This window comes from Xenopus laevis, chromosome 1L (genome assembly GCF_017654675.1).
Source record: "Xenopus laevis strain J_2021 chromosome 1L, Xenopus_laevis_v10.1, whole genome shotgun sequence".
In the NCBI taxonomy this organism is placed as follows: Eukaryota; Metazoa; Chordata; class Amphibia; order Anura; family Pipidae; genus Xenopus; species Xenopus laevis.
Genome location: NC_054371.1, coordinates 26022372 through 26036454, shown reverse-complemented (window position 1 = coordinate 26036454; position 14083 = coordinate 26022372). Strand labels below are relative to the sequence as shown.

Genomic DNA, 14083 nt, shown 5'->3' with positions numbered 1-14083 from the left:
GTCCCACTGAGACACATTCAGTTACATTGAGAAGGAAAAACAGCAGCCTGCCAGAAAGCATTTCTCTCCTAAAGTGCAGGCACAAGTCACATGACCGGGGGCAGCTGGGAAATTGACAATATGTCTAGCCCCATGTCAGATTTCAAGATTGAATATAAAAAAATCTGTTTGCTCTTTTGAGAAATGGATTTCAGTGCAGAATTCTGCTGGAGTAGCACTATTAACTGATGCGTTTTGAAAAAAACATGTTTTCCCATGACAGGATCCCTAAATATGTCAGCCCCCTCATAGAGGAACACAGGGATCAGATGGGTAATGTAAAATAATCTGTAAATAGTTTTTATGGCAACATTATAAATAGCATACGAAGACAATATTATGACAGATATAAAAAAAGGTTTAATTTTTGGTGTCATATCTGTTTAAAATCAGGGGATGTAAAATTGAGGTTCCACTGTGTGTATATATATATATATATGTGACAGTAGATTTATGGCTCCTGCAGATCATATAGGGCCCCATGACTATTAATAGATGACTTACATTATAGGCTTATTTTGAAAATGTCTCATTTGTTTAAGAGCTTCACTGGGCTCAATCATACACTGTAAAGTGTCTCTCTATTGGCTTAGTATAGTGCTGTTATACAGGCAGAAACATACAGCAGCTCAATAAAGATAAACTCGCTGGTTTGAGGAATGTTTGTTGCTTTGTGCTTGTGGCCAGGACTATGGGGTTTCTGTAGACCCCGCAGCTGATAAGAATTGCTCAGACTGTGCCGTTACTCGGTGTTTCCAGTAGGTGGCGCTCGTCCCATTGTCAATGGCAAACCCGACCGTCAAAATCTCAGTTTTATCCTGTGTAAAGGGGAAAAAAATCGCGTGCTTTGTTTGCAATCCCTCCCCTAGTATCTATCTATCTGCCATACACATCCCTTGCCTGTCAGTGGCACATCAGAAGGAGATCATGGCACTGAGGGGGACACTTGTTCTTCCTCCTCCCGGGGGCATCACCCTACTGGTGGGCAGTTGCCTGTCCCTGCTGGTGCTTCTTGCTCAGGGCACGGGGCAGCGCACAATGAGCAGGAGGGGTGCGCTGGATGTAGCGGAGCCGGGGATCAGAGCGGATGATGGGGATGATGTTGGATCTAGAGAGGAGGCTTATCCTGCAGCAGGACGATTCAGGCGGGCAACCTCCAGGGGGCGCGTTTCGCTGCTCAGCACCTCGTTTGTGCTCAAGGGGGACGCGTCTCATAACCAGGCGATGGTGCATTGGACCGGGGAGAACAGCAGCGTAAGTACCGACCTTATCACCTCACTCCTCTCTACATGTGTCTGATCCTTATACTCTCTCTCTCTTATACACTCTCCCTCTCTTATACTCTCTCTCTCTCTCTCTCTCTCTTCTACACTCTATCTCCTCTACACTCTCTCTCTCTTCTTATACACACTCTCTCTCTAATACACTCTCTCTCTCTTCTACACTCTATCTCCTCTACACTCTCTCTCTAATACACTCTCTCTCTCTTCTACACTCTATCTCCTCTACACTCTCTCTCTCTTATACACTCTCTCTCTCTCTTATACTCTCTCTCTCTTATACACTCTCTCTCTCTCTCTCTCTCTCTTCTACACTCTCTCTCTCTTCTACACTCTCTCGCTCTTATACACACTCTTTCTCTAATACACTCTCTCTCTTCTACACTCTATCTCCTCTACACTCTCTCTCTCTCTTATACACTCTCTCTCTCTCTCTCTTATACACACTCTCTCTTTCTTATACATTCTCTCTCTCTCTTATACACTCTCTCTCTTATACATTCTCTCTCTCTCTTATACACTCTATCTCTCTTAAACACTCTCTCTTATACACTCTCTCTCTTATACACTCTCTCTTATACACTCTCTCTTATACACTCTCTCTCTTATACACACTCTCTCTCATACACTCTCTCTCTCTTATACACTCTCTCTCTTATACACTCTCTCTCTTATACTCTCTCTCTCTCTCTTATACACTCTCTTTCTTATACTCTCTCTCTTATACACTCTCTCTCTTATACACTCTCTCTCTTATACTCTCTCTCTTATACACTCTCTCTTATACACTCTCTCTCTTATACACTCTCTCTCTTATACACTCTCTCTCTTATACTCTCTCTCTCTCTTATACTCTCTCTCTTATACACTCTCTCTCTTATACTCTCTCTCTTATACACTCTCTCTCTCATACACTCTCTCTCTTATACACTCTCTCTCTCATACACTCTCTCTCTTATACTCTCTCTCTCTCTTTTATACTCTCTATCTTATACACTCTCTCTTATACTCTCTCTCTCTCTCTCTCTCTCTCTTATACACTCTCTCTCATACACTCTCTCTCTTTTCTAGACTCTCTCTCTCTCTCTCTTATACACACTCTCTCTTATACTCTCTCTCTCTTCTACACTCTCTCTCTACACTCTCTCTCTTCTACACTCTCTCTCTCTTCTACACTCTCTCTCTCTTATACACTCTCTCTCTCTTATATATTCTCTCTCTTATACACTGTCTCTCTCTTCTACACTGTCTCTATTCTACACTCTCTCTCTTATACACTCTCTTATACACTGTCTCTCTCTTATACACTCTCTTATACACTCTCTCTCTCATACACTCTCTCTCTTTTCTACACTCTCTCTCTCTTATACATACTCTCTCTTCTACACTCTCTCTCTCTTCTACACTCTCTCTCTCTCATACACTCTCTCTCTTTTCTACACTCTCTCTCTCTCTTATACACACTCTCTCTCTCTTATACACACTCTCTCTTATACACTCTCTCTCTTATACACTCTCTCTCTCTTCTACACTCTCTCTCTTATACACTCTCTTTCTCTTTTACACTCTCTCTCTCTTATACACTCTCTCTCTTATACACACTCTCTCTCTCTCTCTCTCTCTCTTATATATATTCTCTCTCTTATACACTCTCTCTCTCTTATACACTCTCTCTCTCTCTCTTATACACTCTCTCTCTCTCTCTCTCTCTCTCTCTCTCTCTCTCTTATACACTGTTTCTCTCGTATACACACTCTCTCTCATACACTCTCTCTCTTTTCTACACTCTCTCTCTCTCTTATACACACTCTCTCTTATACACTCTCTCTCTTATACACTCTCTCTCTCTTATACACTCTCTCTCTTATACACTCTCTCTCTCTTATACACTCCCTCTCTCTTATACACTCTCTCTCTTATACACTTTCTCTCTCTCTCTCTCTCTCTCTTATATATTCTCTCTCTTATACACTCTCTCTCTCTTATACACTCTCTCTATTCTACACTCTCTCTCTCTTATACACTCTCTTATACACTGTCTCTCTCTTATACACTCTCTCTCTCTCTCTCTCTCTCTCTCTTATACACTGTCTCTCTCATACACTGTCTCTCTTTTCTACACTCTCTCTCTCTTATACACACTCTCTCTTATACACTCTCTCTCTTATACACTCTCTCTCTCTTCTACACTCTCTCTCTTCTACACTCTCTCTCTTCTACACTCTCTCTTCTACACTCTCTCTCTTATACACACTCTCTCTCTTATATATTCTCTCTCTTATACACTCTCTCTCTCTCTTCTACACACTCTCTCTCTTCTACACTCTCTCTCTCTCTTATACACTTTCTCTCTTATAAACTCTCTCTCTCTCTCTCTCTCTCTCTCTCTCTCTCACTCTTCTACACTCTCCCTCTCTTATACAATCTCTCTCTTATACACTTTCTGCCCATCTAGTGCACAGGCAAGGCGCCCATCACTCATTCTTATTGACTGGCAGGTTCCTATAGTCCCACCTTGACTTTCACTCTAACTTTGCCTTTATCAGAACCCACTGTGCTGCTGCTACTGCTGGGCTCTTGCTTCTTTAGCTGTTACCTTCTATGAGTATATATAGATCTACTGTGTGCTGTGTGTGTATATACCAGGCCCGTACTGGCAATCTCTGGGTGCTGGCAAATGCCAGAAGGGCTGCTGTATGGTTCCATAGAAAGTTACCATAGAGTGGGCTGGTTGGGGGCTGTTTGGGCCTCTGCGTACTTGGAATGGCAGGGCCTATTTTGACTCCCAGTCCAGGCCTGGTATATACTATATATATATATATATATATATATATATATATATATATATATATATATATATATATATATATATATATATATATATATATATATATATATCTATATGCATGTGTTATGTATCTCACATGCTCACTTACACACACATACACTTTTTAATGTGGGGAATATTCTGCATGGCTTGGCATCACTACTATAATGATTTGGAAGTTTTTAAGAAAATTGTGGTGTGCACCTGAACTCTGATGTGCGAGTTATCACTTCTTCTGTGCATGCAGCAACTGGTAAATTATCTATCTATCTATCTATCTATCTATCTATCTATCTATCTATCTATCTATCATCTATCTATCTATCTATCTATCTATCGATTATCTCTCTCTTTCTCTCTCTCTCTATCTATCTATCTGTCTATCTATCTATTATCTCTTTCTTTCTATTTCTTTCTTTCTTTCTTTCTTTCTTTCTTTCTTTCTTTCTTTCTTTCTTTCTTTCTTTCTCTTTCTTTCTTTCTTTCTTTCTTTCTTTCTTTCTTTCTTTCTTTCTTTCTTTCTTTCTTTCTTTCTTTCTTTCTTTCTTTCTTTCTCTCTCTCCCCCTCTCCCTCTCTCTCTCTCTCTCTCTCTCTCTCTCTCTCTCTCTCTCTCTCTCTCTCTCTCTCTCTCTGTCTCCCTATCTATCATGGTTTATCTATCAGTCTATCATCTATCCTGGTGGGTAGGGCAATGTTGAACTTTATTATTTGCAATTGTTTAGCTCTTGTTGTACTACAACTCACAGATTCCTCTCTGAAGTAGCTGGAGGCTACTTGTTGGACAGCCCTGATAATGTAATGGGTCATTTATGAATGGGGTTAAGGTTGGGTGGAGACAAGGAGCAAAATGGGAAAGATGCCCATAATGTATCTGGCCTCAGTGCTATTGTTCATGTCTCTGTCAGTTGTGATTCTTTCCATGTCCCGTATGGGGCACAAAGATTCACTTATTACTGTGCCTGTAGTTCAGTGTAAGTGTGATTATTGCAGAATATCCATAGCCTGTTTTATCCTTGTGTGATCATAAACTGAGCAAGTGTAGTGTTGTTAGCAGCAGGAAAATCTTCAGTTCCAGCCTGATGAGACACCCTGTAATGTTTCCTCTATGGGAAAGTGTCTGACGCTCCAGCACCACAAAGGGTTACACTCACATGTGCATCACTCACATCCGTCACTTTCCTTAGGGTTTATAATGGGCTCCAGGGCTGCCCCACCTGTCACTGGGAATTCATTTCATGCGAGAGGTCGGATGCAGGAATGAAGTTCATTTGTTCAGAGGAAAACAGATCTGACCACCTGTTCACCCGGTCGAATATGGAGCTTTTTTAATCCAGTGAAAGGGTTAATAGGTTAATAATAATAATAATAATAATAAAAATATTAATAATATGATTTAAGCAGGGAAGGGGACCTCTCTCTCTGCTGCATTGCCTGCTGTACATTTCATGTTAAATCCAGTAAATTGTCTTAAAAACTTTTTTTGTATCATGATTTTTCGCATGCCATTCCGGTTTCTTATTTGAAATCAGAGAAAACTGAACATGGTTTTGTAAGTACAGGTATGGGACCTGTTATCCAGAATGCTCGGGACCTGGAGTTTTCTGCACAAGGGGTCTTTCCGTAATTTGGATCTCCAACTGCTAAAAAAAAGTCTTTCTAACATTAAAATAAAAACCAAATAGGATTGTTTTGCCTCACAAATGGATTCATTATGTCTTAGTTGGGATCACGTACATGGAACTGTTTTATAATTACAGAGGAAAATAACATAAAATTGAATTGTTTGATTAAAATGGAGTTCATGGTAGAGCTTTCTGAATAATGGGTTTCCGGATAATGGATCTCATACCTGTACTGGGGCCTGTAGCCTATGAGTAAGTGTCCATTTGCCACAAATTTGGGCTTTACATGTCTTAATAAACATTTTTAAACTGTATAACTACTTTTACTACTGCATTTACTATTGGTGTGCCAATAGTAAAAATATTTTTAGAGGTTGTTCACCTTTAAGATAACTTGTAGTATTTTATGGATTGGTCAATTCTAAGCAACTTTTCAATTGGCCTTTTTTGTATAATTGTTTACCTTCTTCTTTTGGCTTTTTCCAGCTTTCGCTGACCCCGTCTAAAAATAAATGCTCCGTAAGGCTACAAATGTATTGTTATTGCTAGTTTTTATTACCTGTCTTATTGTTCAGTCCCTCTCCTATTCATAGCCCAGTCTCTTATTTATAATTGCTAGGGTAATTTGGAGCCTAGCAACCAGATTGCCGAAATTGCAAAATTGAAGAGCTGCTGAATAAAAAGCTAAATAACTCAAAAATCTCAAATAATAAAAAATGAAAACCAATTGCAATTTAGCTCAGCATATCCCTCTCTACATCATACTAAACGTTAATTCAAAGGCGAACAACCCCCTTAAGGAGAGAAGGTGCTTTATCTAGAAACACGTTGTTAGTATTGAATAAATTAATTGGGGTTGGTTTCAGCACTGTGGAGGCTATAATAATCTAATTGTGTATAGGTAGGTTCTATCTGTCGTTTACGAGCCTGTGATTAAAGGAGAAGGAAACCCAGTCAGCGCAAAAACCCTCCCCCCCTCCCGTGTGTTGCCCACCCTCCCTCCTCCCCCCTGGCCTACCTGTCCCGCTGGGCAAATGCCCCTAACTTGTTACTTACCCTTCTGTGCAGATCCAGTCCACGGAGTTCACAGGCACCATCTTCTTCCACGCGATCTTCTTCCTGCTTTGACCGGCGTTTTGGCACATGCGCAGTAGGAGTTTTCGCCGGTACGGATCTACTGCACATGTGCCAAAAGTCACGAAGTTTTCCGATTTCACTTTGTGACTTTTGGCGCATGCGCAGTAGATCATACCGGCGAAATGCTCCTACTGCGCATGCGCCGGTCAAAGCAGGAAGAAGATCGCGTGGAAGAAGATGGCGTCAGTGAACTCCGTAGACTGGACCTGTGCAGAAGGGTAAGTAACAATTTGGGGGCATTTGCCCAGCGGGATGGGTAGGCCAGGGGGGAGGAGGGAGGATGGGCAACACACGGGAGGGTTTTTGCGCCGACTAGGTTTCCTTCTCCTTTAAATGGTCTGTAGCACAAAACGCGTAAGGGTTTCTATTTCTGTGGACTAATACTGCTCAATTTTTTTTTTTTTACTTTTGACAATTGGCCTTTATGTTGGAGTTTCTGCAAGCGGCAGGTCATATTCGTTCCTACTGTGTTCTGCTCGCTTAGCTGAAGGTTTGGGGTTTGAGACTCAATGGGTTTACTGGTGAGCTTACTATTGATTTCATATATGTGGGGCTTTTCTATATAAAGTGGTTCATCCGCCCAATTTAAAGTCAGTTACACACAACCAAATTTAGTATAAAAGTGAATCTAATAAACATTAACAGTGGCACATAGAACCAGAAAATATAAAACTATAAATACAATATAAACTAGAAATATAGTTAAACTGAATCTTCACCTAAAATCTGTCATTTTGCACATTGAAAGACATTTTCAAAAACATTTAGGGCAGAGACACACAGGCAGATTCGGGGAGATTAGTCGCCCGGCGACAAATCTCCTCTTTTTTGGGGCAACTAATCTCCCCAAACTGCCTTCCCTGTCTTCCCGCTGGCTAGAATGAAAATCGCAGTTGGGATGGCACTCGGAGCACTTCATTTTCCAAAGTCGCCCGAAGTTTCTTCATGAGGCAGGGAAGGCAGTGAAGGCAGTTCGGGGAAATTAGTCCCTCAAAAGAAGAGGAGGTTTGTCGCTGGGCAACTAATCTCCCCGAATCTGCCGTGTGTCTCTGCCCTTAAACAAGCAACATTTGGGAAGAACTTGTAGGCTTGGAAGATGGGATGCATTCTTCTGAAACGTTGCGTAATAAAGTGCCCTGGGGTCTCTGGAGTTTTGAGATTTGAAGTCCAGAAAATGTTCAGTTGTATTTCTAGGAATGTAGTGTTCCAGTTGCTTGGTTGCTATATGCCATTGTCTGGTATTGAGGTTACAAATGGTGAACTCCTGAGAGTTGCAGGTGAGAGTTCTGCTGGGTAAACCTTCATTAAAGGAACAGTAACACAAAAAAAATGAAAGTGTTTTAAAGTAATAAAAATATCATGTAGTGTTGCCCTGCACTGGTAAAACTGATGTGTTTGCTTCAGAAACACTACTATAGTTCATATAAACAAGCTGCCGAGTAGCAATGGCAGAAATTGAAAAAAGACTATATGGCACAGGTTAAATAGTGGACAACAGATAACATTATTATGTTCTACAGAGCTTATCTGCTATCTGCTGTGTAACCTGAGCCTTTTCTCCTTTGAATGGCTGCCCCCATCGCTACACAGCAACTGATTTATATAAACTATAGTAGTGTTTCTGAAGCAAACACAGCAGTTTTACCAGTGCAGGGAAACATTGCATTATATTATATAGTACTGTTCCTTTAATGGAGTAGTTATGAAACTACAACTCCCACTGTCCAGTCCCTAAGAGCATTGTGGTTCTGCTGCAGATAACTTCCTATACGTTGTTTCTGAAGTCTTTCAATGCACTTGTAATTGTATTTTTTATTAAATAAACTTACATCCATTGGATTAGAAGGTTTACAGTAATGTAGAAAATCAGTGTCTGCACTAAGTGAATGGCCTGGGTAAGAGAAATTTGTGAATGTCTACAGGTGGTGGACCTGTTATCCAGAAACCTATTATCGAAAAAAAGCTCTGTAACATAAGAATACAATTTTACAATTTAAGCAAGCATTTTTTAACGCTGAAATGTTTTCTTTAGTAGCAGTGGCCCCAATTACGGATAGGTAATCCAGAAAAGCAAAAGTCCCATGCATTCTATATAATACAGGTATTGGATCCGTTATCCAGAAACCTGTTATCCAGAAACCTCCGAATTACGGAAAGGCCGCCTCCCATAGACTCCATTTTATCCAAATGATCCAAATTTTAAAAAATGATTTCCTTTTTCTCTGTAATAATAAAACAGTAGCTTGTACTTGATCCCAACTAAGATATAATTAATCCTTATTGGGTGCAAAACCAGCCTATTGGGTTCATTTAATGTTTACATGATTTTCTAATAGACGTAAGGTATGAAAACCCAAATTACAGAAAGATCTGTTATCTGAAAAATCTCAGGTCCCGAGCATTCTGGGTAACAGGTCCGATAGCTGTAATAACAGTACTGAAAAAAGTCACACAGAGGTGCAAAATTACATTAATGTACTAATATAATTAATGTTCCAAGCTAGTATCAAGGGATTTTTATATTTCTAGCAACTACACGTACCGTACCTATTAAAACTGCTATTTTGTAGGAAGCAGGACCTATAGATTATTAGCCCAGGCAGGGTTCCATTCATTTCCCCCTAAAGCTAATGGGGTGTAATTGTAGATATTCAGGCTGCATTATGCAGATACAGTCACTGCTGTTAAATCAAGGTTTAAGTCCATTTGACACCCTGCAGGAGCCACCCCTGCCCCATGGTGCCCACTAATTAATCAGACCCATCACTAATTATCCGTAAACATCCCTATCATCTCCTTAAAAGCATTAAATGTGTATTTCTTTAAAAATTCCAGAACGAAGAATGTGATTGTTGGTAAAAACAAGCAGATGGTAAGATTTCTTTGTTTCTGGAGCCAGGCTTTTGTACTGTTAGATTGGGCCCCTGTTGCTACACTCATGATTGGCCCCCTGCTGCCCAAAATACTGTGTGCCTGTCTAGTGGGTTTAGAAGCGTTACTGTCACTTGATTTCATCAGGACATAACTGCGAGAAGAGGCTTATTTATCATATTTATATATAGTATGATTAAGCAGAGTGCCCAGTCGCCTTAAATAATAGTTACCGAGCAGTAAGCAGGATTTAAGAAGAGTGGGGTTCAACAGATTCTTCAGAAGTCATGTGACATGGAAAAAGGTGGTCCAGGTATTGTTAGACTATAACTCCCAACATTACAGTAGCTTTTGCATACCTCCCGTTTTTTTTGCTTGACAGTCTCGATTTTGACAGCTCAACCCGCAGTCCCGGATTGTTACTGAAACGTCCCTACCTTCTCTTTGATGTCCTGCACTGAACAGTTGGAAAAAGATACAAAGTTTCTAAAACTTAATTGGCTTTTGACAGAGAACCAAGAATACATGGCAGGTGCACAATTAACAATTTAAGATTAGCAACGATACAATTGTAACTATTTAAGATAAGCAGGTCTCTTGGACTTGCAGCTTAAAGGGAAATTCACCTTCATTAGCAAAACTGTAATAACACATAAAAACCACAGAAATGTGTTCAAACTTTCATAACCTGCCAAATTTTGTGAAATGAACATAGTAATAGGGGGCGTGGCCACAAAATGGGCATTGTCAAGCATTTTTTTGCCGTGCTATGTGTGGCACATCTTTTTGTCCCTCTTTCTATTTCCAAAATGTTGGGAGGTATGGCTTTTAGATATAACAGTTCTGACCAATATGTACATATAAAAACCCACCAGGGTTAAAGACAAATTGGCACCTTGCAATGAATGCCTGAAGCCGTCATATAAAGAGGGGTATAACATACATAAAGGGTGCAGCCAGCAACCCCCTGACAGTATTTTGTGGTTGGTTGGTGGGATGCTGGGAAGTTGCAGGTTGGAAATCCCTAAAGTCTATGCCGAGAATATGAAAAAATGTATGTCCTTTATTCATTTATTTTCCCCTAACGGGACCTTGTGAAACTGGGGGTCCAGAGCAAATGCTCTTTCTACCCTATTCTAATGATCACCAATAAGGCTGTTCTTACTTTATTGGAAGGGAAGTACTTGGAAGATCCAAGTTAAGAAAAGCAAACAATATTCCCATTGGATATTTCCCCTTATTGTCTTGCTTGACTGTTCCCACAATGCTGAAAAATAAACCTTATTAATCAGTAGGGATTCTCTTCCATTCATTCCCCATACACTGATTAATAAGGATTATTTTCTCATGGTGACTTCACCTTGTACAGTATTTTCAATAAATTACATTTCTCCTTGTCTCAGTGACTCACTGTGGCTCCTGGGTCACCGCTTGTTCTTTGGCACTTGATTAATGAGAGGCACAAGCTCTTCTATGTTTAACACATTGACTCTGCATTCTTACATTCACATCTGGACCATCATCACTATTATTTCTCTTTTCCGTTCATAGAACATCTGTGCCCAGACTCATTCTGAACAGACCTTTGTCTCTCTGGGTTGTGAGATTGAGGGGGCTCAGCTTGAGCAACTAATAGAATTCCGTTTCTGCACTGCCAGCATGGGGTGACTTTTCAATTCTGAATGTAGAAAATGTTGTGCCCATTTAGTGTAAACTCTTATTGAATAGCTATTGACCAAAATAATTAAAGAAGAACAAATGCCAGAGATAACTCAAGAGTTTTGGTTGTTCTCTTGGTGGAGCTCGGGAAAGGGTAGGGGTTAACATTGATTCAGCACAAGTCTATTTTATTGTCTAGTCTTTACCTGTTTTATGTACAAATCCATATCAGTGCAAAGCTAAAGTTTTATTTACAGCCAGTAAGATTAATGACAGCCCCAGAAATTGCTACATGATACGGAAAGGCCAGTAGGATTATTATAATTACAGTTTATGCCCCAGGGCAAAAAAATGGTAGATAGCACAGGAGTGTTAACCCATATTAGCCTTTATCTTTTCTATTAGATTTGACTTTTCCCTTTCCTCCTCTTGTATGATTAATGATTATGGTGACTTTTAGAAAATATAGGGTAAATATGTGTAATGTTATTACAATAAACATTCTATTCACAGTTTCAAGTGATTTTATGAGCTGCCGTAGGCTGGTGTAGATGATGAATCCAACCCCTAGAACATGCTTTGTAGGTAACGTAGAAAGCTATGGACCGTATTAAATATGAAAGACCAAATGATCATTATAGGCCAGAGTGAATGCTATTTACTGCATTGCAATCTCCTGACCTACAACTAAGCATTCAGATTATATAAAGTAGTAAAAAGAGCAAACAAAGTTCTGGCCATTAATTGACAGACAGCAATCCTATGTTATGTCCGACAAATAGTAGTGTCACTGGCTGATATCATCAGATAGGCAATACATGCAGAGATATTATCGTTAGCCGACAGAAATTTTCTAACCTGTCCAATCCACAAAACGGCCAATCGTCATGGTACGGAAAATGTCAGGACAATTCACACATGGTCCTAAAACCGTTCAAGATTTTATCTTTGTGTCTATGGCCAGTTTTATTCCAGCTGGGTTGTTGGGAAAGTCTTTGTTCCTATGGAGGCATCTGCAGGACCGCCATCAGAAATCAAGGGCCCCCATACAACAACATTTCCTGGGCCCCCTGGGCTGCGCCCACCGCAAGCCCCACCTACAGGTCCGCCCTCCCCACCCCACAGGTCCGCCCCCCACCACACAGTAAAAAAACATAAATATTGGTGGCTAGGGTTCCCACATGTTAATAAAAAATAAAAAGATATTGGTGGTCAGGGCCCCCCATAAAAAAAAACATTTGTGGCCAGGCCCCCCCATTAAAAGATATTGGTGGCTAGGACCCCACATGAGAAAAAAAAATTGGTGGCCAGGCCCCCCCCCACACATTATAAGAAAATTGGTGGCCAGGGCCCCTTAAACGTCCATGCCTTCCCGAAGTCAGCAGCTCTCAGAAAGATGGGGGGCCCGTCTAATCAAGTAAGTGTGGCGTGGCTGGGGGCCCCCTTACCCTTGGGGCCCCCTACAACTCTCTCCCCTATCCCACCCTGATGGCTGCCCTGGGCATCAGGGCTGCCATCAGAGGGGAACATGTGGGAGATCTGCCAGGGGCCCAGACTGTATTGGAAAAGGTGGGATTTGCTAAGTAATGGATGGAGTTTGGGGTGGTTTGGGGTCCTGTTTAAGTAGCCACCAGAAGGAGACTGATGGGAATCCAGTCTGTTGCCCGGTCTACACTAGAAAGGTGGGACCTGCTAAGGTCCAGTGTGGATAGTATTAGTGACAGATTGGGGGCATGTTTGGATGGCTTTTTCTGGCCATATTGGCTTATGGAGCCCCATAATTTCTATAGGCAGCCCCAAGAGAAATGACTAGGGGTGTCAAATGACATCATTGATTTCATGAAGATGGCAGACAATCCTGACCTATCAGAAGATACTAACAAAGTAAGGCAGGTAAAATAGGTACATGCAAAGCAAACAGAGAATTCCAAGGCAAGGCAAATGAAGGGATAAATTGACTAAAAATCCAAGTCCAGGCAATGGGTCAGAGCAGGCCAATACCAAAAATCAGGATCAAGATTTTAAGTGGAGGAATCCTTAGAAGCAGAAGTGTTCAAGCAGACAGAATGACCTAACAAGTAGGCACAATAATTGGTCAGTGTGACATTTATAGCTGAACTTCATGCCAAGATGGCAAAATCCTTACATATACAAATTATCTGAGCAATGGGCTGAAAGTGATAGATGCGTGTCTTTTTCTAACCTCATCTACTATTTAATTATTAACATAAATTATAAGAATAGTCTTTGCCCTTTTTATTTTAAGTCATGGGAATGAGAGTTTTGGCTGGAGGAAAGTTGACCAATTCCTCATTATTTCAATGGTACATGTTGTCTGCAGGGCAGAGACTGTTTCACATACAATTACATATATAAGAGCTTTAAAAGGATGGAAATTTCTTAATTCATGTGTAATGGAAAGTTGCTTTGGATTAAATTTGCTATTATTAGATAAAATGGCAATCTTTGGGGTTCCTGCATCTTTAATATTTATTATTATTACTATAAATAACTATATAATAAAGGTTGCATTGTTACATAGTAGGTGAGCCATTCACCACAGAATTCCCAATTTCTATCTCTCTCTAGACATAATCAGGTTAGACTGGTTTATTGAAGCGCAACCTTGTTACACAGATTTGATCTG

General features: G+C 40.5%; 1 protein-coding gene across 2 annotated transcripts in view; it reads left to right on the top strand.

The window, feature by feature from the left end:
• Positions 1 to 480: 480 nt before the first annotated feature.
• sorcs2.L (sortilin-related VPS10 domain containing receptor 2 L homeolog) overlaps positions 481 to 14083 on the top strand; it is a 575441-nt gene continuing 561838 nt past the window's right edge. For both annotated transcript variants that reach the window (XM_041587770.1, XM_018228485.2), the window contains exon 1: positions 481 to 1293. In XM_041587770.1, the coding sequence (XP_041443704.1) occupies positions 823 to 1293 (471 nt within the window). In that variant the 5' untranslated portion in view covers positions 481 to 822. The remainder of the gene's footprint in view (positions 1294 to 14083) is intronic.